Source organism: Podarcis melisellensis, assembly GCF_964234715.1.
Source record: "Podarcis melisellensis genome assembly, chromosome: 18".
Taxonomy (NCBI): domain Eukaryota; kingdom Metazoa; phylum Chordata; class Lepidosauria; order Squamata; family Lacertidae; genus Podarcis; species Podarcis melisellensis.
The window spans coordinates 6,021,421-6,048,890 of record NC_138536.1 but is presented as its reverse complement, the minus strand read 5'-3'; the positions used below and the strand labels follow the sequence as shown (position 1 = coordinate 6,048,890).

General features: G+C 48.1%; 1 protein-coding gene across 3 annotated transcripts in view; it reads left to right on the top strand.

Annotated features, from left to right (window-relative positions):
• Positions 1 to 27,470, top strand: part of RFX2 (regulatory factor X2) — a 68,550-nt gene that overhangs the window by 31,179 nt on the left and 9,901 nt on the right. The window contains exons 3-11 of one of the 3 annotated variants that reach the window (XM_081895517.1): positions 1,883 to 1,972; positions 9,091 to 9,170; positions 11,547 to 11,637; positions 14,683 to 14,757; positions 17,524 to 17,705; positions 20,362 to 20,481; positions 22,985 to 23,100; positions 24,062 to 24,180; positions 25,262 to 25,377. In XM_081895517.1, the coding sequence (XP_081751643.1) occupies positions 1,883 to 1,972; positions 9,091 to 9,170; positions 11,547 to 11,637; positions 14,683 to 14,757; positions 17,524 to 17,705; positions 20,362 to 20,481; positions 22,985 to 23,100; positions 24,062 to 24,180; positions 25,262 to 25,377 (989 nt within the window). Of the gene's footprint in view, positions 1 to 1,882; positions 1,973 to 9,090; positions 9,171 to 11,546; positions 11,812 to 14,682; positions 14,758 to 17,523; positions 17,706 to 20,361; positions 20,482 to 22,984; positions 23,101 to 24,061; positions 24,181 to 25,261; positions 25,378 to 27,470 lie in introns of all 3 variants that reach the window. The other 2 variants (XM_081895515.1, XM_081895516.1) reach the window with 2 other exon arrangements.

Genomic DNA, 27,470 nt, shown 5'->3' with positions numbered 1-27,470 from the left:
CTTAAGATATTGAGCAAGAAACTTGCTCCTGGCCGATAAGTGAAAAGCACAATCAAGAATTATGTGATGCAACGATTCCGGTGCCCCACAATTACAATCACATAAGAGCGATAAGTTCAAATTGAAAGCCAGGCGGAATAGCTCTATCTTACAGGCCCTGCGGAAGGAAGTTAAATCTTGCAGGGCCCTGGTCTCCTGGGACAGAGCATTCCACCAGGTCCGAGCCATCACTGAGAAGGGTAGTCAACCTTTTTATACCTACTGCCCACTAATGCATCTTTCTTGATGGTGAAAGTTCCTTACCGCCCACCAGTGCTCGATGGAAGGAGGATTCAGCTTGCGCCGTAGAACCCCCTACCGCCCACCTAGAGTCCTGAAACGCCCACTAGTGGGCGGTAGGGACCGGACTGACAACCCCTGATCTATATGGATGGGGTAGGTTGCAGGGTCTGGAGCAGGCGGGGCGAAGGGTGGAGGAGAAATCAGATTCATGTTCACATTCAAAGGCAAGCCTATTGAATTTGCACTTCCCGGAAGATACGAGCAAACTGAAACACAGCCGTCCTTCGAAATTTGCAGCGATGGTGGAACCTTGGTTCTTGAACGGCTCAGTCCACGAACAAATTGGCTCCCGAACGCCGAAAACCTGGAAGTGAGTGTTCCGGTTTTTGAACGTTTTTCGGAAGCCGAACGTCCGATGCGGCTGTCGGCTGTTGTCTTGTGGCAACCGAAAACACCAAAATAGTTTTCTCGTGGCATGGCTGTACCTCCGATGTGCAGTGGCGCTACATGGCGTGAAATGAGTTTGCAAACCACGGTTTCGTGCGCTTCCTCATTTGACAAGCCACGGTTATAACCCTAACTCCGCTTCCAGAGGCCCCTGCCCTATAGAAATGGGAGTGGGGAGTGGATGGGAAAGCGCCAGTTCTAAACCATGTCCTGGCTTTTATGTATGAAAGCACGAGCGATGGTTTTAAAACCATAGTTTACTGGTGATGTCCGGAAAGAGCCAGGGTTTTGTGTGTACAGTGGTACCCCGCAAGACGAACGCCTCAGAAGACGAAAAACTCGCTAGACGAAGGAGTTTTTCGTTTTCTTAGCCGCTTCGCAAGACGCATGTCCCTGTGGGCTTGCTTCGCAAAACGAAGCTTGCCCGGCAAGCTCCGGGGATAGCGGGGAAGCGCAGCCCATCTTCCCCGCTGTCCCCGGACCTCTTTTGAAGCAAGGGGCGGCGGGGAAAAGATCGCTTCTCCCCGTTGCCAGCCCCGCAATCTCCGGGGACAGAGGGGAAGGCATGCGCACCTTCCCCTCTCTCCCCGGACCCCTTTTGAACCAAGGGGCGGCAACAGGGAGAAGCGATTCTCCCCGCTGCCCCTTCCCTTGCTTTAAAACAGCTCCAGGCCTTCCCCTCTGTCCCCGGAGATTGCAGGGCAGGCAACGGGGAGAAGCAATCTTCTCCCCGCTGCCCCTTGCTTTAAAACAGGTCCGGGGGCAGAGGGGAAGGCGCGCGGCGCTTCCCCTCTGTCCCCGGACGGTCTCCATAGGAACGCATTGATTGATTTTCAGTGCATTCCTATGGGAAACCGTGCTTCGCAAGACGAAAAACTCGCAAGAAGAAAAAACTTGCGGAACGAATTAATTTTGTCTTGAGAGGCACCAATGTATTCTTCAGTGTTTGCCAAGTGTTCAGCGGCAGCCTCTGTTGGACACAGCGAGCCGCTTGCAGGCTGATTTAATTTTTGGCTTATTGTTAGGTTCCAATGTGTTTTCTGGTAGGGTTTATATGCGTGTTGAACACTGCCTCGGGGGATGTTAGCAGAGAGGTGCTTTTGTAAATGTAAAGGCATCAGAAAGGGTGATTCCATCTTTGTTTGTCTTCCAGAGGGTTTTGGTGCAGGCGACAGGCTCCACTCCGAAAGGGGCGCATATGCAGCAGCTGTCCGTCCCCAGAGTCCAACAAGTTCCACAGCAGGTAATGTCCATTTTGCAACAGAGGCCAGGTTGCTCCCAGACTTCAGCTGAACCCTGTGCTGGCTTCAGAAGAAAGTCAAACGGAAAAGAATAGTTCATATCGCACCATCAGATGTCTTAGTAAAAGGTAAAGGGACCCCTGGCCATTAGGCCCAGTCGTGGCCGACTCTGGGGTTGCGGCGCTCATCTCGCTTTATTGGCCGAGGGAGCCGGCGTACAGCTTCCGGGTCATGTGACCAGCAGGACTAAGCCGCTTCTGGCGAACGAGAACAGCGCATGGAAATGCCGTTTACCTTCCCACCTATTTATCTACTTGCACTTTGATGTGCTTTTGAACTGCTAGGTTGGCAGGAGCAGGGACCGAGCAACGGAAGCTCACCCCATCATTGCGGGGATTCGAACCGCCGACCTTCTGATCGGCAAGTCCTAGGCTCTGTGGTTTAACCCACAGCGCCACCCGCGTCCCTTTCAAATGTCTTAGTTTGGGGATAATAGCGTAAGAACATAATATAACCTTAAATTTAAATTTAAAAAAAAAAACGCCTCTTGACTTTTGAGGCATGCTTCCTTAAAACAGCTGTGGACAAGTTTAGGCTAGCTGCATTCTATCTTGAACACAAACTTCTCATCGAATGAAGATTGCCTCTGGGGACCCAAACAGGGAAGTGTTTGTAAATGGGGAAAGCATTCGTTCCTTTCTTAGTCTATCTCTCTCTGCCCCCCTGCCCCTTTTAAAGCCACAGATTAGCTACAATTAAAAAAACACACCCCTTTTTATGAACATGCAAGTTCAGGATACAGCCGTACCTTGGTTTTCGAACAGAACGTGTTCCGGAAGTCCATTCAACTTCTGAAATGTTCAGGAACTGTTATGTACTGAGTTGAATAGGATCCAAAATGCAGCGGTCTGATTGGTCCTAGAACAATAGGATCCAAAATGCAGCAGTCTGATTGGTCCTAGAACAATAGGATCCAAAATGCAGCAGTCTGATTGGTCCCAGAACAATAGGATCCAGAATGCAGCAGTCTGATTGGTCATAGAACAATGCAGCAGTATGATTGGTCCGCAGGAGCCACCCAATCCAGCTCCAGATGGAAGTGAATCCACAACCTGATTGGCCGACAGGAGAATTCCGGAATTAGCCAATCACGTGCAGCCCATTGTGTAAATAATGTATATAAAGCAGATACTTTGAGGGGGACTTTCATTCCTCCTCACCACTATGAGCTGAACAAAGAGCATGAAATCCACTCTCGACTCTGAGTATATTTCAGGAACTAAGGTGTAGCTTCCGATTGGCTGCAGGAACGTCCTGCAGCCAATCAGAAGCCGCGCCGGATTTTCGGCTTCCAAGGCAAAGTTCGCAAACCGGAACACCTACTTCCGGGTTTGTGGTGTTTGAGTTCCAATTTGTTTGTGAACTGAGCTGTTCGAAAACCAAGGTACGATTGGACGCACTGCGTTTAAACAAGCATTATTCTCTGAGCTTAAGTGGTGTTGCTATACAGTTAAAGGAAAGGAAAAAAGAAAAATTTCCAGGTGAATTTCTACCAAAAAGGTCCTAGTCAGCACCTTAAAAACAAGGTATTCATTGAGGTTTCGGTCCTCCCACTACCTGGGAGTAAGTACCATTGAACTCAGGGGCACATACTTCTGAGTAGACACATTTTTCAAAACCTAAATCGAAAGGGCAGGATTTTCTTGTTTTCTCTTCTTTTGATAATTTGGGAAGTCACCTAGCAAATGCAGGCCTGCTCTGAATTAATTCACACATGTATCTATAGATTATTTATGACCTGGTGTTTGATTGGCATCCTCAAAGCTGGGAGCGCGGAAATCGTGCAAAGTCAAATCAGGAAACACCGTCCCCAACGTGGTGCTCTTCAAACGTTGTTGGACCACAAATCCCATCAGCCGCAGCCAACATGGCCAGGGATGATGGGACTTGTAGTCCGAAACATACAGGCGGAACTTGGTTGAGGAAGGCTGCCTTAAGTCAAAAGCTACAAGAACCAGCGCTTCTTTTTCCCTCCAAACCAAGCATGTAATACCTGTCTGAATACAACATCCTTTAAGTGAGCACCAGTGGGGAAAAGTTGGTTGGCAGCAACCCTCAGCCATACTGACTCCAAAAGACAAGCTCTGAAAATTGCCAGGGACTCTTAACGCAGCTCCCAGTGCCACCATGTGGCTATTCCTGTCCTGTCGTTACTGCTTTCTGTCCAACTCCAGCACACCCAAAACAAGCCCAAATCCAGTAGCCTGTGTGCCTGTGAATATTATTTTTTTAGAGTCTACTGGATAGGCAGAATTGGTAGGCAGAGTCTCTGTGTCCCAGCAAATTCTGGGTGCTGGATGCCACAGGAAGTGTAAAACCTATCCGGCTCTTTTGCACAGTAGCTCAGCAATATCGTTCTCTTAACTAAGTCACTTGTGTGTTTTTTCACATTTATTTAAATGAAAATAAAATTATTTGAATTCTTAAAAAAAATAAAAAATATGCAAAGTGGTATAATCTGAGTGTCGGCTGAGATGAAAGCTTATTTGCACAGCTCACAAACCAACGGCAAAGCCGCTTGAACGGGAAAAGTCCCAGAGACGTCATTAAAACTCTTGCAAACTGCATAGAACTGCTCAGTTGCCATTGTTGATTTGCAACTGGGATTAATAATAATAATAATAATAATAATAATAATAATAATAATAATAATAATTTATTATTTGTACCCCGCCCATCTGGCTGGGTTTCCCCAGCCACTCTGGGCGGCTTCTATAGAAACCAAAAATACACATTAAAAACTTCCCTGAACGGGGCTGCCTTAAGATGTCTTCTGAATGTCAGGTAGTAGTTTATCGCTTTGACATCTGATGGGAGGGCGTTCCACAGGGCGGGTGCCACTACCGAGAAGGCCCTCTGCCTGGTTCCCTGTAGCTTTGCTTCTCGCAATGAGGGAACCGCCAGAAGGCCCTCGGAGCTGGACCTCAGTGTCCAGGCAGAACGATGGGGGTGGAGATGCTCCTTCAGGTATACTGGGCCGAGGCCTTTTAGGGCTTTCAACACCAACACTTTGAATTGTGCCCAGAAACATACTGGGAGCCAATGTAGGTAATTCTTCTGTGTTCATTTATTTATCTTGAGTGTATAGACTGCCCGTCAACTTAAAACCTCTGGGCACTTTGCAAGCTGGATAAAAATACAAAATGCAGTCCCGGCTGTTGTTTTTTTAAAACCTCCCCGCCCTGTATTAACCAACCATGAGCAATATTTATTTATTTAAAACAATACGTCACCGTGCATGCACATACACGAATCTAAAATCCATCGATAAACACAGCAGCATCAAAATTGATTTTGAAGCCAGCAAAAAGGGGGAAATGAACTCTGTGTAAGAATTTGAAGGGGGGGGGAGCACCAGAAAGATAATGCCCGTTGTCAGTTGCAAGGAACAAGGTAAGCAAAAACACAATGCGGAATTATTTTTTCCTCCACGTTCTTATTTTGCTGAATGCCCCTCCGAAAGCCCGATGTTTTGATTTCCTTTTTCATTTCACTTTTAATTTGCATGCTGCCTTCCTATCTTGCTGTGCACAATGTGGTCTTGAATCTGGGAAAACAAACAAAATAATCAACACAGACCAACATCTTCTGGCAACCTGATCCAGAACAAATTAATCACAATTAAAAATGTGGATTAAAAGAAACAGCATATCAAATAAAGTAACATTCAACAATTCATTAGAATATAGTGGCGCACAATTAAATTAACTCTCAGAACATCAATAAATAATAGTTCAGCAGAAATTTGCTCTCAGCAATTACAGTTACTAATTTATAGTCAATAACAGCAGAATTGCAATACTTAAAATTCCAACATTACATTAAAAAAAAAAACCGTGTAAAAAGATTGACTTGAGCAACAACATCCTGTAACAACATCCCCCAAATCTTTATCATGGTCATAGACCAGCATAAGTAGGGTGGGGCACAGTCATTTAGAATCTATAAAATGTTTTGGAAAGCTAAAAAGTATTAAAACAGAAGGTACCGTATTTTTCGCTCTATAACACGCACCCGACCATAACACGCACATAGTTTTTAGAGGAAAACAAGAAAAAAAATATTCTAAACGAAACAGTGGGTGTATGATTTTTGTGGTTCATGCTGTGGCCACAGACATGTGATCTGACAGTAAGTTTGGAGTAGCCCAATGTGGATCCATGCTTTGTAACCACATTTTTGCACCACTGCGGCCCCAGGCAAGAGTGGTTGCGTGATTTTTTTGGTGCAAGATGTAGCCATGGACATGCTATGTGATCTGATGGTGAATTTGGGGTGACCCATTGCAAAAATCCTGAGGATCCATGTGGATCCGTGCTTTGTAACCACATTTTAAGTGGGGAGGGAAGGAAAAGCACTCAAGGGACAAGGAGCACGCGTGGGGTGTGTGGAGAAGGATGCTGCTAATAATGCAGAAGAGGGGTTTAAGGGGAGAAGGAACATGCCTGGGGTGTGTGGAGAAGGATGCTGGTAATAATGAAGAAGAGGGGTATAAGGGGAGAAGGCTCCTCTCCTCTCCCGCTTTGCTCCTTTAAAGAAGCAGGCTCTCTCTCCCTCTCTCCTCCCCACTCAGCGGCTTTTCTTCCGCTTTGCTGTTTCAAAGCGAGCCATGGAGGAGGGAGGAAGGGGAACCATGGATCCTCTGCTCACAACTGCAGCAGATCCCCCCCGCCACCCACAGGCATTCCCTCCATAACACGCACAGACATTTCCCCTTACTTTCTAGGAGTAAAAAAGTGAGTGTTATGGTGCAAAAAATACGGTATATCTAAAGAACTATAGAAAAAAATTAAAAGAAACTAAAATAATCTAAAAGAGGGGTTAGGAGCATTAACGGATGTGGAAAAGCATAAAAGATTAGTATGGAAAGGACTATAACTATCAATTTAGAGAGCACTCTGATCTGAGTGTTCATTAAATCTAGTTTGTGGCACAGGTCATCATCCAACAAATTTCTAACCCTGCTGTGCAGAATCTGGCAACGTTGTATGTTGTAGCAGGGTTGGTATCTGACAGGTGTAGAATTGTCCTGTGCACCTTGGGTACTGAATGGAGTAGTGGGGAGATGCAGCTGTTATAAGAAAAAAACTGCTCCTTTCCCCTTATGGGGTACCCAAGAGCCCGTAACCCAAGAGTTTGAGAAGCAAAACAGCTAGTAAGTTGCAACAGGGTGTTCGCCGCCCTACGCAGGAGGGAGGAGGAACCCAGAACATTGGGGCACAAGCTCTTATATAGACTTTTGAAATTGCCACCCTGTAGCTCAAGACCACCCCCCAAATACCTCATACATAGGTCACAGAAGGGGCAGTCTACAGCAGAATCCTGTCTGGCAGGAAACCTGTTAATGGGTTTACGTGGACAGCCTGGCCATTCTTTTGTGATGATAGTTACAGGTAGGTAGCCGCGTTGGTCTGCCATAGTCGAAACAAAATTAAAAAATTCCTTCCAGTAGCACCTTAAGAGACCCCTGACCATTAGGTCCAGTCGTGACTGACTCTGGGGTTGCGGTGCTCATCTCACTTTATTGGCTGAAGGAGCCGGCGTACAGCTTCCGGGTCATGTGGCCAGCATGACTAAGCCGCTTCTGGCGAACCAGAGCAGCGCACGGAAACGCCGTTTACCTTCCCGCCGGAGCAGTACCTATTTACCTACTTGCACTTTGACGTGTTTTCGAACTGCTAGGTTGGCAGGAGCAGGGACCAAGCAATGGGAGCTCACCCCGTTGCGGGGATTTGAACCACCAACCTAGTCCTAGTCAGCAAGTCCTAGGCTCTGTGGTTTAACCCACAGCGCCACCCGTGTCCCATAAGCAGCACCTTAGAGACCAGCTAAGTTTGTTATTGGTATGAGCTTTCGTGAAGAAGTGTGCATGCACACGAAAGCTCATACCAATAACAAACTTAGTTGGTCTCTAAGCTGCTACTAGAAGGAATTTATTTTTAAATTTTGTGATGATAAATACTTGATTCCTGAGTCCAGGTCACAGGCTCACCCTATTCATACCCAAATGTGCCCTTAAGGCAGGATTTGTGAGCACAGCGACAATGCGGAGGCTTTTCCCATTCCCATCCAAACTGCAGAGGAATATTTGAGGTCACTGAAAGAGTCAGAATGGCTTTAGGACTGTTTTCCTGTACGGTTTCAGACATGTGCCAGGCATTTCTGTCTTCCACTGCCCCCCTCAGTTTGGTCAAACTCATGCTGGTAGCTTCAAGAACACTGTCCCACCATTTCGTCCTCTGTCGTCCCCTTCTCCTTGTGCCCTCCATCTTTCCCAACATCAGGGTCTTTTCCAGGGAGTCTTCTCTTCTCATGAGGTTGCCAAAGTATTGGAGCCTCAGCTTCAGGATCTGTCCTTCCAGTGAGCACTCAGGGCTGATTTCCTTCCGAATGGAGAGGTTGGATCTTCTTGCAGTCCATGGGACTCTCAAGAGTCTCCTCCAGCACCAAAATTCAAAAGCATCCATTCTTTGGCGATCAGCCTTCTTGATGGTCCAGCTCTCACTTCCATACATCACTACTGGGAAAACCATAGCTTTTACTATACGGACCTTTGTTGGCAAGGTGATGTCTCTGCTTTTTAAGATGCTGTCCAGGTTTGTCATTGCTTTTCTCCCAAGAAGCAGGCGTCTTTTAATTTCATGACTGCTGTCACCATCTGCAGTGATCATGGAGCCCAAGAAAGTAAAATCTCTCACTGCCTCCATTTCTTCCCCTTCTTTTTACCAGGAGGTGATGGGACCAGTGGCCATGATCTTCGTTTTTTTGATGTTGAGCTTCAGACCATATTTTGCGCTCTCCTCTTTCACCCTCAATAAAAGGTTCTTTCCACATAGCATTCCCCCTGCTCCCTGAACTCCTCTTCCATCTTCCCGGTTCCTTTGCTGGTCTTAGAATTGTGTCGTGGAAGAGGCTTTTGCTCAGCTGCGGTGCAGGGACACGAGACTGTTTTCCCCTCCTTTCCGCCTCTCAGTCCAGGGAGCTGGCGGGATGCTGATTCTGTTGTAGAGGCACAGTGGCAAGATTTCATGGCTGCTCCCATCTCTGTGCCTTCTCTTAGGTCCAAACGGTACAGCACATCTATCCAGCTCAAGTTCAGTACGTCGAAGGAGGAGAAGCCGTCTATACCAATGGGACCATGTAAGTATCCCTCCCCTCCCCTCCCCTCCCAGTTACCATATTGGCCTGAATATAAGCCTCACTGTTTTCCCCCAAATTCCAACCGTGAAAAGTTAAATTCGCGACCTTACAAAAACTGGCTTTTACGACATCGCTGCTGGAACAGACATACGGTAAGATGGAACGGGTATGGAATTTTAAGGGAGCGGCTTATGTTCGGCTTTTTTCTTTTTCTTTTCCCTCCTTGAATTTTAAAGGTGCGGCTTATATTCGGGCCAATACGGTATTTGTTCGTTTGTTTAGATTCGAACACACACCCCATCCGTCCCCCTTCATTCAGGTGAATACTGGGGCATCGTACCATACTCAAACCATGTTCCTCCTCTGCCTATGTCCCGCCCCCCCCCCCGGAGCTCAGGATAGCTTTTTATTTTAGAGAGAAGGCGATTAAGAGGAGACATGATCAATGTGTATAAAATAATGAATGCCGGGCTGGGGGAGAAACGTGGAAAGAGGAATGCTTTTTCATCCTTTTTTCTTTTTCCCCCCTGTGGTGGTGGGAACATCCAGTGGATCTGAATGCCGTAAGAATTCATGACAGATAAAATTCGGGCTGCAGTTGTAGCATACATAAATAACCTTTTTTGACACCTGGGAATTTCAGTCTGAATTATCCCCAACAGAAAGGACTGGGGGGAGTACTTTTAAACATTTTTTACAATTCATTATAAATCATTTCCCAGGGCAATATCTGGTTTTCAACTTTGTGATATTATCACCAGCTTAACATCACAATATTACCGATATATCACAATGTCTGGAACAAGGATGAAGCTATGTACATTTTTGCAGAGCACACAGAAACACACACCCTGATTTGCAATATATTGCCAGGTCAAAAATTATGGAAGCAAGATCACGATAGGGACTTTGGATGATATATTGAGATATTGAATTACCCCCAACAGAAAGGACTCTGGTTTTCTGGGGAAAGTACTTTCAAACCCCCTTTCCCCCCAATTTTTTAATTGATTTTCCAAATTTATAACAAGTATAACGCACAAAGAAAAACGAAAAACATTACAATACTAAAAAGGAATAACAAAAACAAACATATATACACCTATTACTTTAAGTCCTATTTTAATTTACATTGTTAATTGACTTCCTCTATTCCCCCCTTTCTGAGTTTCAATGAATCACCTTGTAACAGCTCTCCAATATCCTGTTTCTAATCAAATTAACTCCATCAATTTACTATCTTCATTCTCTTTTCGTTATTATCTGAATCCATAATATTTACAGTTAATTCTTACTATAATCCTAGGCCTATATGATACTTTCAAGTGATTCTGCTTATCTTATGATACAATATTTAGCTAAATAGACTTTATAATAATACTTTCTTATTTATACCCCACCCATCTGGCTGAGTTTCCCCAGCCACTCTGGGCGGCTCCCAATCAAGTATTAAAAACAATACAGTGTTAAATATTAAAAACTTCCCTAAACAGGGCTGCCTTCAGATGTCTTTTAAAGAAAAGATAGCTGCTTATTTCCTTCACATCTGAAGGGAGGGCGTTCCACAGGGCGGGTGCCACTACCGAGAAGGCCCTCTGTCTGGTTCCCTGTAACCTTACTTCTTGCAATGAGGGAACCGCCAGAAGGCCCTCGGCGCTGGATCTCAGTGTCCGGGCAGAACAATGGAGGTGGAGACGCTCCTTCAGGTCTACTGGACCAAGGCTGTTTAGGGCTATAAAGGTCAGCACCAACACTTGTGCTTGGAAACGTACTGGGAGCCAGTGTAGGTCTTTCAAGACACGTGTTATGTGGTCCCAGCGGCCACTCCCAGTCACCAGTCTAGCTGCCGCATTCTGGATTAATTGCAGTTTCCGGGTCACCTTCAAATGTAGCCCCACGTAGAGCGCATGGCAGTAGTCTAAGCGGGCGATAACTAGAGCATGCACCACTCTGGTGAGACAGTCCGTGGGCAGTTTCTTCCAGTCTTCTTGATAGTACCGTATTTTTTGCTCTATAAGACTCACTTTTTCCCTCCTAAAAAGTAAGGGGAAATGTGTGTGTGTCTTATGGAGCGAATGCAGGCTGCGCAGCTATCCCAGAAGCCAGAACAGCAAGAGGGATTGCTGCTTTCACTGCGCAGCGATCCCTCTTGTTGTTCTGGCTTCTGAGATTCAGAATATTTATTTTCTTGTTTTCCTCCTCCAAAAACTGGGTGTGCCTTGTGGTCTGGTGCATCTTATAGAGCGAAAAATACGGTACTTTCAAACCCTTAGGTCTTCACGGACCCTCTCGGAAGGCCCTCTTGCCTGACTGCATGTGTTCGTAACTAAACCCCCTTGTCTCTTTGTCTCCTGTCTCTTCGCGGTCTTCCGACAGACGTGCCGCTTATTCCTACAACACGGAAGCTCAGATCTACGCCCCCAGCAGCGCCTCCTCCTACTTCGAAGCGCAGGGAGGCAGCTCTCAGGTGAGCACGGGGCCCTCGTCGCCCACCACCATCCCCTCGCACGGCATGGTGGGCATCGCGATGGACATCGGGGGAAGCCAGATCGTGTCCAGCTCGGGAGCCTACCTCATCCACAGCGGCATGGAGAGCGCCAGGCACACCCTCTCCCACACCTCGCGCTCCTCCCCAGCCACGGTACGTCGGGGCTTGCCGCCGCCTCTTCCCTGAAGTCCAATGGAGGTGCATTCTGAGAAGGGGGTGTGTGTTTCAGGCACCTGCAAGGGAATAATAATAATAATAATAATAATAATAATAATAATAATTTATTATTTAAACCCCACCCATCTGATTGAGTTTCCCCAGCCACTTTGGGAGGCTCCCAATCAAGTGTTAAAAACAGTACAGCATTCAATATTAAAAATTTCCCTGAACAGGGCTGCCTTCAGATGTCTTTTAAAGATAGGATAGCTGCTTATTTCCTTCACATCTGAAGGGAGGGTGTTCCACAGGGTGGGCGCCACTACCGAGAAGGCCCTCTGTCTGGTTCCCTGTAACCTCACTTCTCGCAATGAGGGAACCGCCAGAAGGCCCTCGGCGCTGGATCTCAGCGTCCGGGCTGAACGATGGGGGTGGAGACGCTCCTTCAGGTATACAGGACCGAGGGCGTTTAGGGCTTTAAAGGTCAGCACCAACACTTTGAATCGTGCTCGGAAATGTACTCGGGAAGGCGGCGGTGATTGTTGGACATTGGGACTGGCAGGGCGGAACCCGTAGCTAGAGCCAGAGTTGGTGCAGATGGAGTCAACTCAGTCTAGGGCAGGGGTCAGCAACCTTTTTCAGCCGTGGGCTGGTCCACCGTCCCTCAGGCCATGTGGTGGGCCAGACTATATTTTGGAGAGAAAAAATATGAATGAATTTCTACGCCTCATAAATAACCCAGAGATGCATTTTAAATAAAAGCACACATTCTACTCATGTAAAAACACGCTGATTCCCGGACCGTCCGCGGGCTGGATTGAGAAGGCGATTTGGGCCGGATCCGGCCCCTTGGCCTTAGATTGCCTACCCCTGATCTAGGGTTCTTCCCCATTTGTGTCACTGCTGAGTAATAGGAGGGCAGGGACATGGGTGGCTCTGTGGTCTAAACCACGGGGCCTCTTGGGCTTGCCTGATCAGAAGGTTGGTGGACAAACGCCAGCTCCGTCAGCCTAAAAGCAAGATGAGCGCCGCAACCCCATAGTCACCTTTGACTACTTAACCGTCCAGGGGTCCTTTGTCTTTTACTTTACACTCATCTCAGACTCATCTGTCTGTTACCGGCTAGTGTAGACGCGGGTGGAACTGTGGTCTAAACCACTGAGCCTCTTGGGCTTGCCGATCGGAAGGTCAGCGGTTCGAATCCCCGCCACAGGGTGAGCTCCTGTTGCTCGGTCCCTGCTTCTGCCCACCTAGCAGTTCGAAAGCACATCAAAGTGCAAGTAGATAAATAGGTACCGCTCTGGCGGGAAGGTAAACGGCGTTTCCATGCGCTGCTCTGGTTCACCAGAAGCGGCTTAGTCATGTTGGCCACATGACCCAGAAAAACTGTCTGTGGACAAACGCCAGCTCCCTTGGCCTATAGAGCGAGATGAGCGCGCAACCCCAGAGTCGTCCACGACTGGACCTAACGGTCAGGCGGTACCTTTACCTTTATGCCCTGATCTGGACTCTGTACTTCTGTAGATAGCATTAGCTTTTTCTGTCGCTGCATAACACGGTTCAAGTTGGGGGGCCAGTGCCCCATTTACGTAGTGGATCAGCGTCCACTGGGAGTAGAAATACGAAAGTTGAGCATCTCTGCTGCAGTAAATAAATGGACATTTGGGACTCAGGTGTGTGTCTTGGGGTGGGCCTAAAAACAACTCTTCTGTCTCACATGGGGTGCTGCCAAACTTTACATTTACATCCGGTGCATTGAGCCTTTTATATACCTCCCCGCAAGATGGGAAAAATAAAAGGCTTTAAAGCTGTGCAGATCGGACTCATAGCTGTTAACTCACAGATTTGAAAATAAGGGGCCAGCAGCCTTGAAAATAAGGGATCAGCAGCCAAAATAAGGGATTTTAGTCAACCAGCAGCCAAACGAAGCCTCAAGCGGTGGTTCCCACAGCGCAGCAACCCGGCAAAGGGGATGCAGCAAGGAAAACCACCGCCCCCTCTCCGCTGGGAAGCGCTGAGCAAAGGCGAGTCCCCAGGCAATGCGGCCGATTTGATCGGCACAAGGCATGCAAGCTCCACCCCCCAGTCGTTCTTAGACTCCTTATTGGGTGAGCAACGCAGCCAAGCAACACAGTTGGAGCCTCCCTCCTCCCTGGCCGGCAGGAAGGACGGGAGGGGAGCTGCTTCCTTTGAAACCCGGGAAATTTAAGGGACATCATCAATAAGGGACAGCAGAGGGACATGGCGCTGGGATAAGGGACTGTCCCGCCAAATAAGGGACGCTTGACAGCTATGATCGGACTGCTTTGAGGAAAAGTCGAAGGAGCTGAGCAATACTGAAGAAGAGAAGACTTAAGGGGGCGGGGATGAGGGCAGATTCCTTTTCCGCGTGAAAAAGGGCAGAGACCGAAAGACTGATATCCAATGCTGGTTTTAGATGTACCCACTGAAACCGATGAGCATGGCCAATTTGGGCCCATTAATTCCAGTGGGTCTGAGTAAACCCTTCCTGCTTTCAACCCCCAAGTCGTCACTGCCTTCCTGTTTTGATACGTGACTTCTAAATCAATATAAACGCCTGATAAACCTATATTTTCAGCGCAAGGGGCTGCTTCTTTCTATTTCGCACCCCCCCAAAAAAATACCACCTGCACTGTGTGGCTTCTTCTGCATGCCTTCCACTCCCCCCCCCCCAGTGTAACATCCGTGCTTTCCTGTGCCTGATCCCACACCCCACTTCTCCTGTTTGAGGGAAGGGCTTCACAGTGGCTCAGGCGGGTGTCCCCCCCCCCCGGCTGTTTGCCGAATGTCTGATTTCCCTTCTTTTTTCTCTCTCTCTCTCTGGCCCTGCTGCCGCCCCTTTTCCAGCTTGAAATGGCGATTGAAAACCTCCAAAAAAATGAAGGCATAACGTCGCACAAAAGCAGCTTGCTGAACAGCCATGTAAGTTTGCCTCCCCGCCTGCCTGGCTCCTCCGTAGACAACCCACCCCCTGCCCCGGCGCCCTGTTTTCCAGCTTCCGTGCGCTTTTCAGAATCCCATTTACTGCAGCGAAGCACAAGCAAGCACGTATCTCTCTCTCCCCCCCCCCACCGGTTGCCGGGAGCAAACCTCAGCCCTGTAAACGATTCATTAAATCAGTGGTTCCCAATTAGCGAAGTACTGCGGACCCCGCTCTTTTCCAGAGGCCAAGCCGTGCACCCCCTGCTTTTGAAAACGTTGACGTTTCTAGGGTAGTTTTTTGTTGCGCGGATGGTGCAACAGAACCCCTGGCACCCGCAGATCCACCAATTACCGTATTTTTCGCTCTATACCATGCACCAGACCACAAGACGCACCTAGTTTTTGGAGGAGGGAAACAAGAAAAAATATATTCTGAATCTCAGAAGCCAGAACAGCAAGAGGGATCGCTGCGCAGCAAAAGCAAGGATCCCTCTTGCTGTTCTGGCTTCTGGGATAGCTGCACAGCCTGCATTCGCTCCATAAGATGCACACACATTTCCCCTTACTTTTAAGGAGGGAAAAAGTGCGTCTTATAGAGCAAAAAATACGGTAAATGTGCTCCCCGGTTTTGAGCTTGTGAGGCACACACATCACGAGGCAAGGCGAGGGTTTTTGGGAAGGCAGCAGAGACAGATAGACCGCAGCTGGTCAAAAAGGACCATATTATCTGCTGGGAAGCTTCCCCACTCCCGAAGCAATATAGGAAAATTGTACTTAATTAGATCTGTCTACCTCAGTATTGTCTGCACTGACTGGCAGCCACTCTGCAGGGTTAATAATAATAATAATAATAATAATAATAATAATAATAATTTATTATTTATACCCTGCCCACCTGGCTGGGTTTCCCCAGCCACTCTGGGTGGCTTCCAACAAAACACTAAAATACAATAACCTATTAAACACTAAAAGCTTCCCTAAAGGGCTGCTTTTAGATGTCTTCTAAAAGGTTGGTACTTACTTTCCTCTTTGACATCTGGTGGGAGGGTGTTCCACAGGGCAGGTGCCACTACCGAAAAGGCCCTCTGCCTGGTTCCCTGTAGCTTTGCTTCTCGCAGCGAGGGAACCGCCAGAAGGCCCTCGGAGCTGGACCTAGTGAATGATGTGGGTGGGGACGCTCCTTCAGGTATACTGGACTGAGGGCGTTTAGGGCTTTAAAGGTCAACACCAACACTTTGAATTGTGCTCCGAAACATACTGGGAGCCAACGTAGGTCTTTCAGGACTGGTGTTATATGGTCTCGGCAGCCAATCCCAGTCCCCAGTCTAGCTGCTGCATTCTGGATTAGTTGTAGTTTCCGAGTCACCTTCAAAGCTTTGCTTCTGGTCCACTGCTCCTTCCAGAAATGCTCCCCTTATCCGCAGCCTTCCCTGTCTTCCGTCGCAGCAGATCTTCCTCTGCTTGGCTCCTCTTTCTGTCCTGTCCTGAAGTGGTGCCCCTTCTTGCTACCTGCCAGGTTAACTGCATGCTCCTTCGCCCTTCACAGAGCTTTTGGTAGCTTCTCTCGGTTGTTGGGTTCAGGGAAGGAAGAGCAGGGGGCAACACAACAGTTGCAGGGCAGGAAAAAGCTGCGATGTATTGCAGCGTGTGTGTTATCAAGCAGACTCTGAACTTAGGCCTGTCTGAAGCCGTCCTATAGCATGTTAGGCCGGGGCTGGGGAACTGATTTTGGCCTGGCAGCCCAGATCTTCATCTCCCTTCCTCCGTCCCTGCAGGTGGGTGGCCCCCCTGCCAAGCTGGCAAAGTTGAACAGTGGGTAGAGAGGCCAGCCCCTCGCCAGCATGTTTCCTGCATGAAACACTGGCAGGGTTGAGGTTCTCTGCTTCATTGGTTCATGAGTTGGGGGGCACCTGAAATTTTAGTCTGGCCCTGAATAGTTTCGTGGGTTCAGCTGGATGCCCCGGTAGGGATTGAAGCTTCTGCCTTCAAGATCGCACTTGCTCCACCGCTAACTGCCGATTTCCCACGACAAATTCAGTTTCCGTCCCTTGCAACGACAGAAAAAATTGGCCTACCCAACCATTTTGGGGGCCTGCGATCAGACCGTAGTAGAATTTAGTTTATTGCATGAAATTTCTTCGGCGATCCCTCATAGCCGAGTACGATTGCCTTCCCTAAACACAGTTTTAACAGTGAGGCCGTAAGTGACTGTGGAGGCCAATTCTGGATCCACACGTCCTTCCGCGGTGGGGACGTAGGTTTCCGGGCGGGAGTGGATCACGGTGTGGATTTGCCAAGCGTGCCTTCCTCTTAGCACATTTCTCCCTTGCGTCCTGAGTTCGAGTGTCTTCAAGGCCCAGGACGCCTTTGGTAAAGGTTGTTCTCCAACATGAAATTTATACAGCATGAAATTTATACACCCTCATAAAGCTGTTTGCAAAAGATGCTTGCTGCCTTTTGTGCGTTTGTGGTTTGTAGAATCGAATCATAGATATGTAGAGTTGGAAGGGCCCCTGTGGATCATCTATCCCACTCCCCTGCAATGCAGGAATATTATCTGTCCCATACAGGAATCGAACCCGCAACCTTGGGGTCATCAGCACCACGCTCTAACCAACTGAGCTACCCTAGTGCCCTCTTTTATGTTTGGTTCCAATGACGTCCTCTGTGGGAGCTGTGCGCGTGCGAACGAGCGGGACCCAGCATGCAAAACCCTCTTAAATTCTCTCTTCCCCCTTCTCTCCCTTTAAAAAATAAAACCTGCAGCTTCAGTGGCTGCTGGACAACTACGAGACGGCCGAAGGGGTCAGCCTGCCCCGCAGCTCCCTGTATAACCATTACCTGCGCCACTGCCAAGAGCACAAGCTAGACCCCGTGAACGCCGCGTCCTTCGGGAAGCTGATCCGCTCCGTCTTCATGGGACTGAGGACCCGCCGGCTTGGCACAAGGTTTGCAGGGCTGGCGGGGTTGCGGCAGAGGGGGCTTAAGAGGCCTCTGCGTACACTGGGGCCCGATCTCCCTTCAAAACCCCCGAGGACCAGAAACTTAGCTTTATTTCTAGGGACTGCAGCTCAGCGCTGGAGGGCATACCGTATTTTTCGCTCTATAGGACGCACCGGACCATAGGGCGCACCTAGTTTTTTTTGGGGGGGAAATAAAGAAAAAAAATTACCAGCCCCAAAGAACAAAGAAGCCAAGACAGCCAGCGGGATCCATCCTGCTGGCTGTCTTGGCTTCCTCTTTAGCCACGCACAACCTCTCCAGCTGGGAAAGGCTGCGCGCGGCTTCGTTTTTAGCCACGGGGCTGGGGCAGGGGAAGCCCGACCTTCCCCTGACCCCAGCCCCCAGAACAAGTCTGGGAGCAGCAGTGAGGTTGCACGCAACCTCGCCTTCGCTCCCGGAGCTTGCTGCTATCCGCAAGCCTTCGGATCCCGGCAGGAACTCCTGCTGGGCTCCGAAGGCTTGCAGATATCTGCCCAAAGCCCGGGGTGCACAGCGCTGCGCTCCCCGGGATTCGGGCTGCTGCCTGCTATCCGCAAGCCTTGGGAGCACAGCGGGCACTCCCGCCGCGCTCAGAAGGCTTGTGGATAGCTACCTGAAGCCTGGAGAGCAAGAGGGGTCGGTGCGCACCAACCCCTCTCGCTCTCCAGGCTGCAGCAAAAGCCTGCATTCGCCCCACAGGACACACACACATTTCCCCTTCATTTTTGGAGGGGGAAAAGTGTGTCCTATAGAGCAAAAAATACGGTACTTTCCAAGCCTGTGCAACCCCCATTGACTCTAGGCAGGGCTGCAAAAGACCCTATGAGAGCTGCAAAAAGGCAGTATTTGCGGTGCCCGGCTAGATGGACCCAATTATCTGACTTGGCGTAAGGTTACTTCCGGCGTTCTTATTTAAAGCCACCCCTTTGTTTTTTGAGCTTGAGGACTAGAATCCTGCTGGGGTGGGGAGGGTTAAGGAAGGACAATTTCTAATAATAATAATGATAGTAATTATAATAATTTGTTATTTATACACCACCCATCTGGCTGGGTTTCCCCAGCCACTCTGGGCGGCTCCCAACAGAATATTACTAATAATAATAAAGCGATCAAACATTAAAAGCTTCCCTTAACAGGGCAGCCTTCAGATGTCTTTTAAAAGTCAGATAGTTGTTTATTTCCTTGACATCTGACGGAAGGGCGTTCCAGAGGGCGGGTGCCACTACCAAGAAGGCCCTCTGCCTGGTTCCCTGTAACCTCACTTCTCGCAGGGAGGGAACCACCAGAAGGCCCTCGGAGCTGGACCTCAGTGAACGATGGGGGTGGAGACGCTCCTTCAGGTATACTGGGCCAAGGCCGTTTAGGGCTATAAAGGTCAGCACCAACACTTTTAGTTGTGCCCGGAAACGTCCTGGGAGCCAATGTAGGTCTTTCAAGACCGGTGTTATGTGGTCTCGGCGGCCGCTCCCAGTCACCAGTCTAGCTGCCGCATTCTGGATTAGTTGTAGTTTCCGGGTCACCTTCAAAGGTAGCCCCACGTAGAGCGCATTGCAGTAGTCCAAGCGGGAGATAACCAGAGCATGCACCACTCTGGAGAGACAGTGCGCAGGCAGGGAGGGTCTCAGCCAGCGTATAATAAAATAATAATAATAAAATTTTATTTATATCCCGCCCTCCCCAGCCGAAGCCGGGCTCAGAGCAGCTAACAACAGTAAAATAATACAGCATTCTCAAAATCAATTCGTTATAAAATCAGTTCAAATCAAATTGATTTCAACCATTGTAATAATAATACAATGGAAGAAAGCACTTGTTTGGCCTCTTCTGTCTGAATGACCACAGAGCCGCTGCCAGCCAGTGAAAGCAATGCCAGTCAACATGGACCAAGGGGTCTGACTTGGTATAGCAGAACTTTCTATGAAGGGTGCTCAGAGACTTCAAACGCTGAGCCCGGCGACATGGAAACCCTAGACTTGCAAGTTGCTGGCTACTGTATTTTTCACTCTATAGGACGCACTTTTCCCCCTCCCAAAATGAAGGGGAAATGTGTGTGCGTCCTATGGAGAGAATGCAGGCTTTCGCTGAAGCCTGGAGAGCTAGAGGGGTTGGTGCACACTGACCCCTCTCGCTCTCCAGACTTCAGGCAGCTATCCGCAAACCTTCGGAGCCCGGCGGGAGTTCCCGCTGGGCTCCAAAGGCTTGCGGATAGCAGCCTGCAGCCCGAAGCCCGGGGAGCGCAGTGCTGCCACACCGGGCTTCGGGCAGCTGTCCACAAGCCTTCGGAGAGCAGCGGGAGTTCCCGCCGGGCTCAGAAGGCTTGCGGATAGCAGCAAGCTCCGGGAGCGAAGGCGAGGTTGCACGCAACCTCACCCCCGGACCCAGACCCGTTCTGGGGTCGGGGGAAATTCGGGCTTCCCCCGCCCCAGCCCCACAGCTAAAAACGAAGCCAAGACAGCGAGCGGGATCCATCCCTCTCTGTCTTGGCTTCTTTGCTCTTTGGGGCTGGGGGGGGGATAAAAAAAGTTTTCTTTATTTCCCCCCCTAAAAACTAGGTGCGCCCTATGGAGCAAAAAATACGGTAGTTTGTTGTTGTTTTGACTTAACCGATCTTCTCCCTCTCAGGGGAAATTCCAAATACCATTACTACGGTATCCGCCTCAAGCCGGACTCCCCGCTCAACCGCTTGCAGGAAGATGCTCAGTATATGGCGATGAGGCAACAGCCCATCCACCAGAAACAAAGGTATTTGATTTTCCAAAAATGTAAACATACAACAAAACCATTTCCAAATCTAATTACTCTGAATCTCCCGACTTTTCCCCATCCCTTCCAGGGGCCCTGTTTTCAACTGCATATCAATACTTCTCCAATTTTCTATCTTCCTAGATTATCTATACATTCTGTTAACATTACAGGCGTGTTTAAAATCCTGCTAATATATATATATATTAACTTTTTTTATTCAAAATTAAAACATATTATCCAGAAACATATTATCCTTATTCCCCCCCCATTTTTCCTCCCTCCCCCCACTCTCCCCCACAAAACCCACCCACCCTCACCCCCCGACTTCCCTCAGTTCCAGTCTTTGATTTCTCTAAAACTGCTGTTTTCTGCATGTTACACAGTTGTATAGATCCTCAAACTATTTAGCTGATTTTTATAAATAAAAAGTTTGTGAATGTTTATTCAAAACCAGCCAAGGAGTCCAGTTCGCTTTGTTGCGTCTTCAAATACTTTGTAAAGGGTTCCCATTCATCTTTAAAGTCACAGTTATCCTTGTCCCGTAGTTTATATGTCAGTTTTCCCAGTTCTGCATAGTCCATCCATTTTACTTGCCATGATTCTTTAGTTGGGCTTTCTTCAGTCTTCCATCCTTGTGCTGTTAGAACTCTCGTGGCCGTTGTCGCATATCGATTGTAATGGTTCTAGGGGTTGCTCGTGCGTAAGTTGTCGCCACTCCTGGCTAGGTTACCTGGGTGAACCCTTTCTGTCTGGACAGCCTCTCACCCGTGGCTGTCTCAGTCGCTGGCAGAATCCGTCAGTGGACGTTTCTTGAACTTCTTCCAGCAAAGAAGTTCTTTGACGCCTAGTCTCCTCCTACTCTCCCTGCGCGGAAGTCTTCTGCGCAGGGAGGGTGTGGGCAGTGGAGGACCCGTGCTCTCTCCGCTGGTCTCCGGCGAGGAGTCCTGGAGCCCCTCGCCGATTCCCCCTTCTGCCCCCTTCTCCACTGGTGCTACGCTGATTTCCTTCCCCAGCAGATGGGCTGCCTCTCTCCCTACTGGGACCCTCTCCGGCATCCCTCTGGAGCCTTCCCTCCGCCTCTGGCTCCGATGGCAGTTCCCTGACATCAATACTTCTCCAATTTTCCATCTTCCTAGATTATCTATGCATTCTGTTAACATTACAAGTGTGTTTAAAATCCCGCTAATGTTTTGGCCTGTTTACAATGGTTTTGTATCTACATTGTAAACATTTTTTTTTAATTTCTTGTCTTCTCAATTCCTGAGAAGAAACATAACAAAACTCTGGGTTTTTTTGAGTGTTCGTGGTTGTAGCCACTGGCCAAGAAGGCCGCCTGAGCTCACATTTTAACCATTTGCTCAGAAGGAGCGCTCAAACAAAGATGCAGCCATCGTTTGAAATACACACTTTGAAAGTTGCCGTTTTCCCAACCGAACAACATGTGCTGGAGGTGTCTAAAAACGTGTGCAAGCAGAAATGCGCTGCGCTAGCGATGCTTGCAAAAAAAGGTGTGTCATTAGGAGAAATGCAAGCTCAAAATGCCACAACAGATGTCTGTTGTGACTTTAATAATAATAATAATAATAATAATAATAATAATAATAATAATAATAATGTTTATTTATACCCCGCCCTCCCCAGCCAAGGCCGGGCTCAGGGCGGCTTTGTTGTTGTTGTTGTTTAGTCGTTTAGTCGTGTCCGACTCTTCGTGACCCCATGGACCAGAGAACGCCAGGCACCTCTGTCCTCCACTGCCTCCCGCAGTTTGGTCAGACTCATGCTGGTAACCTCGAAAACACTATCCAACCATCTCGCCCTCTGTCGTCCCCTTCTCCTTGTGCTCTCCATCTTTCCCAACATCAGGGTCTTCTCCAGGGAGTCTTCTCTTCTCATGAGGTGGCCAAAGTCTTGGAGCCTCAGCTTCACGATCTGTCCTTCCAGTGAGCACTCAGGGCTGATTTCTTTCAGAATGGAGAGGTTGGATCTTCTTGCAGTCCATGGGACTCTCAAGAGTCTCCTCCAGCACCATAATTCAAAAGCATCAATTCTTCTGCGATCTGCCTTCTTTATGTTCCAGCTCTCACTTCCATGCATCACTACTGGGAAAACCAGAGCTTTAACTACACTAACCTTTGTTGGCAAGGTGATGTCTCTACTTCTCAATATGCTGTCTTCAGGGCGGCTAGCAAGCAATAATAAAATCAAGTTGAATGAATACAACTTAAAAACAAGATTAAAATACAACATTAAAATATTGAAACGTTAAAATATTAAAATGCAGCCTCATCACAGGAGGAGAAAGGAAAAAAGAAAGAGGGGGAGGGAATCAAATTGGCTCCAAGTCAAAGGCCAGGCGGAAGAACTCTGTCTTACAGGCCCTGCGGAAAGAAATCAGATCCTTTAGAAAAGGAGAGAAATAATCCAAAGCGATGAGGAGATTTGGAGCGGTGTTGAAGAAGTGGAAGTCTCAGTTTGACGCTTTCGTCCCTCCCGACCGCAGGTACAGACCTTCGCAGAAGTTGGACGGCCTGGCGGAGGCCGGTTCGAACAGCAGCCTTCACTCCACGGCCGAGCAATCCGTTGCTGCGCAAAGCCAGCACCACCAGCAGTTCATTGGTGAGGAGCTATCTAATGCCAAGGTTGCAGGTTCGATCCCTGCATGGGGCGGCTGCGTATTCGTGCATGGTGGGGGGTCAGACTCGATGATCCTTGGGGGTCCCTTCCGACTCCATAATTCTATGATTAGGGAATCAATGATGGTGTGTGTGTGTCTGTATAAATAATTATATGTGTGTGTAAAGGTAAAGGGACCCCTGACCATTAGGTCCAGTCGTGGCCGACTCTGGGGTTGCGGCGCTCATCTCGCTTTATTGGCCGAGGGAGATGGCGTACAGCTTTCGGGTCATGTGGCCAGCAGGACTAAGCCGCTTCTGGCGAACCAGAGCAGCACACAGAAACGCTGTTTACCTTCCCACTGGAGTGGTAGCTAGTTATCTACTTGCACTTTGTGCTTTTGAACTGCTAGGTTGGCAGGAGTAGGGACCGAGCAACGGGAGCTCACCCCGTCATTTTGGGGATTCGAACCGCCGACCTTCTGATCGGCAAGTCCTAGGCTCTGTGGTTTAACCCACAACGCCACCCGCGTCCCTAATGTGCATATATACAGTGTCGGATTTATGTATAAGCTAAACAAGCTATAGCTTAGGGCCCCACTCTCTTGGGGGCCCCCAGAAAATTAAAAGGATGTACATTTCCAAAATAGAAGATAAAAAACGAATAAAGTAAAACCTACATACAGCCCCAGTGTTTTGTGTTGTGTAGGTTCCTATGATGTAAGTCATGGGCCCGGCCTGCTAGCCTGCTCCCTAAAACAGACACAGGCAAACTCAGCCCTCCAGATGTTTTGGGACTACAACTCCCATCATCCCTAGTGGTCAGGGATGATGGGAGTTTTAGTCCAACAACATCTGGAGGGCCGAGTTTGCCTGTGCCTGGATTATAATTCCTTCCACCACCACCCCCATTCCTTTTTAAAGTTTTGGTCTTTCTGATTTCTGATTTTCTCCCTGCCCTGCAGACGTCACCCACATCCTCCCTGCGTTCCCAGCCCTCGATCTGGAAAATGTGCCCCTGCAGGAGGGAATCGACGCAAGCGACGTCAAGACTCTTCAGATCCTCTACAGGCGGCATTGCGAGGTGATTTCAAAGGAGGTTTATCGATTTCCAGTGACTGACACTTACAAAGAGAGAGAGAAAAGTGTGCAAAAACAAAATCGTAGCTCGCTGCCCACCCCAAGACTGATCAATCTGCTTAAGTTTGCCAAAGGCGGTTGCCATTCTTCCTAGTAAAGTGTTTTATAAAAGGGTGCCGGATTTCAACAAAAACCATCTACATACCGTATTTTTCTATGTATAAGACGCTCCCGTGTATAAGACGCCCTCTGTTTTTGGGGACTCCAAATTAAGAAAACACCCCTCAGCACTATAAGAGGAGCCCCAATTTTAAACCTCGTTTTTTGGTTAAAAAAACCTAGCCTTATACACGGAAAGATACGGTAATTTGTATTATTCAATGCATGTTTCATTTCACTTTTAAATTGTATACCGCCTTTCTATACAGTCGTACCTTGGTTCTCGAACAGAATCCGTTCCGGAAATCTGTTCGACTTCTGGAAATGTTCCGAAACTGAGGTGTGGCTTCCGATTGGCTGCAGGAACCTCCTGCACTCAATCGGGAGCTGTGGAAGTTGTGTCGGACATTCGGCTGCCAAAAACCGTTCGCAAACCGGAACACTCGCTTCTGGGTTTGTGGTGTTCGGGAGCCAAAACGTCCCGAGTACCAAGGCGTTTGAGATCCAAGGTACGACTGTACAGTGGTACCTTGGGTTACAGACGCTTCAGATTACAGATACTTCAGGTTATAGACTCCGCTAACCCAGAAATAGTACCTCAGGTTAAGAACTTTGCTTCAGGATGAGAACAGAAATCGTGCTGCGGCGGCAGTGGGAGGCCCCATTAGCTAAAGTGGTGCTTCAGGTTAAGAACAGTTTCAGGTTAAGAACGGACTTCTGGAACGAATAAAGTATTTGACCCGAGGTACCACTGTATATTTCTTCCAATCTTCTGTAAATCTCTGGTCCCGCAGGTTTCGAATCCTTCCTGTCGTTTTATCTAATTCTGCGTAGTCCATTAATTTTTGTTTGCCATTCTTCTTTCGTCGGAATCTCTTCTTCCATTTCTGGGCTTTGCCGCGCTACATTTCCCTCTCTCTCCCCAGGCGAACGTGGACGTCGTGATGAGCCTACAGTTCCCTTACATCGAGAAGCTATGGCAGTCTTTCTGGAACTCGGAGTCCCACTCGAGCGAATCGGCCACTGCTGCCGTCCCTTCCAGGTAGATCACCACGCTGCGCAACCTGCTGTCCCACAACAACAATTTCGTTGAAAATTCTACATACAGTGGTGCCTCGCAAGACGAAAAGAATCCGTTCCGCGATTCTCTTCGTCTAGCGGTTTTTTCGTCTTGCGAAGCAAGCCCATTGACAGCTTAGCGGATTAGCGCTACAGCGGTCTAGCGGCTTCTAGCGATCAGCTGTTAAGCGGCTTATCAGCGGATCAGCTGTTAAGCGGCTTAGGAAAAGGGGGAAAAAGCGGGAAAAACCCGCGGGGACTCGCAAGATTTTTTCGTCTTGCGAAGCAACCCCATAGGGAAATTTGTTTTGCGAAGCGCCTCCAAAACGGAAAACCCTTTCGTCTAGCGGGTTTTCCGTCTTGCGAGGCGTTCGTCTTGCGGGGCACCACTGTATTAAAGAAGAGTAGATTCCCTACTTCATCTCACAGTCAAAAACCTACGGCCATTTCTAGGGATTCTCTGCCTCCTGAGCAAAGGAAAACCCAACACCGTGTCTGTAAGAACTCGATCGATAAGCAGTTTATCATCTCCCCACCCCCTCAATAAATAATGAAAATGAACTTCCCGGCAGTTTGCAAAATGCTTGTATTTTGCTTCACGTGTCGTGGAAGCCATGACCTCAGCTGGCCATGAGAATTCCCCGCCCTTGGCCTTAAAAGTGTGTTGGCAGACTGAGTGAATCGTTACATTGCCGCTTTGCACAATACGGTTATAACTTCTTTTTTTTAACAACCTTGTGTTCCTGCAGCTTAGTTAGACGAACTTTGGCCTGAAAACAAAGGAATGAACTGTTGCTTCCAAATCTTTTTGGAAAGGTCACCCCGAAATCAATGAATTGATTTTTGTATATGTAACGATAATCGTAATTGTGTACAGGAAAAACAGAGCTTGCAGATTTTCTAAGACACGTACAACACTTTGTACATATGACATAATATTCAATTTTTTAATTACATTTTCGGTTTTACCATTTAAAATACTCACTTAAACATCTTTAAGATATCAGTGACTTCCATTCTTCTCTTTCCATGGTTCGTTTTGCATATCATAAATCCCTGCGTATTTTACAAAATCTAAACCATTCAGTATTCCATTATTGCACCCATCAAAACTTATTTGCACTGTTGAATTTATCTGAATGCTGCCAATGTTTTCACATAGTACATCAATTTTTATGGCTTGGAATAAATCAAGATTGCGTATGGTTTCAATATTTCTGACAGGTTCTTGAAGTCATTTTCATCGAGTTAAATATACAATGGTACCTTGGTTTGCAAACAGTCTGGTTTGCATGCGTTTTGGATTACAAACACGCCAAACCCGGAAGTCCGGGTTTTGCAACCTTTTTTTGGATTACAACCCATATTTTTTTTATTACGAGCAAATTGTTTTTGGAGACCCAATGGCGAAAGCGCGCCTTGGGTTACAACCTGTTTTGGTTTACAAACGGACCTCCGGAACCGATTATGGTTGTAAACCAAGGTACCACTGTACAGCGATTCCAACTTTTCATTTTGGGGTGACCTTTTTTCACAACGGAGAAGAATTAGTCCCTTTTTCAGTGTTTCTAAGCAGGAGTTCATCCCTTTATGATACAGAAAATTGGATTTTTTTTGGGGGGTGGGGAGTCAAAATGTTTCAGTCCTAATGTGCAAACAGTGTTTTGCAAGGATATCATTGTGGGTTCGGCTTCTCACTGTGAATCCCCTTCCTTCCTCGCTCCAGCACTAGCTCAAAAAGCTGCCTGGCATCCCTAGCTTGTTCTTCTCTGTTGTCCCCCTTCCTGCCTTCATGGGATGCGAATGGCGCTGTGGTCTAAACCACTGAGCCTCTTGGGCTTGCCGATCGGAAGGTCGGCAGTTCGAATCCCCGTGACGGTGTGAGCTCCTGTTGCTCTGTCCCAGCTCCTGCCAGCCTAGCAGTTCGAAAGCACACCAGTGCAAGTAGATAAATAGGTACCACTGTGGCAGGAAGGTAAATGGCATTTCTGTGTGCTCTGGCTTCCGTCACGGTGTCCCGTTGCGCCAGAAGCGGTTTAGTCCTGCTGGCCACATTACCCAGAAACCTGTCTGCAG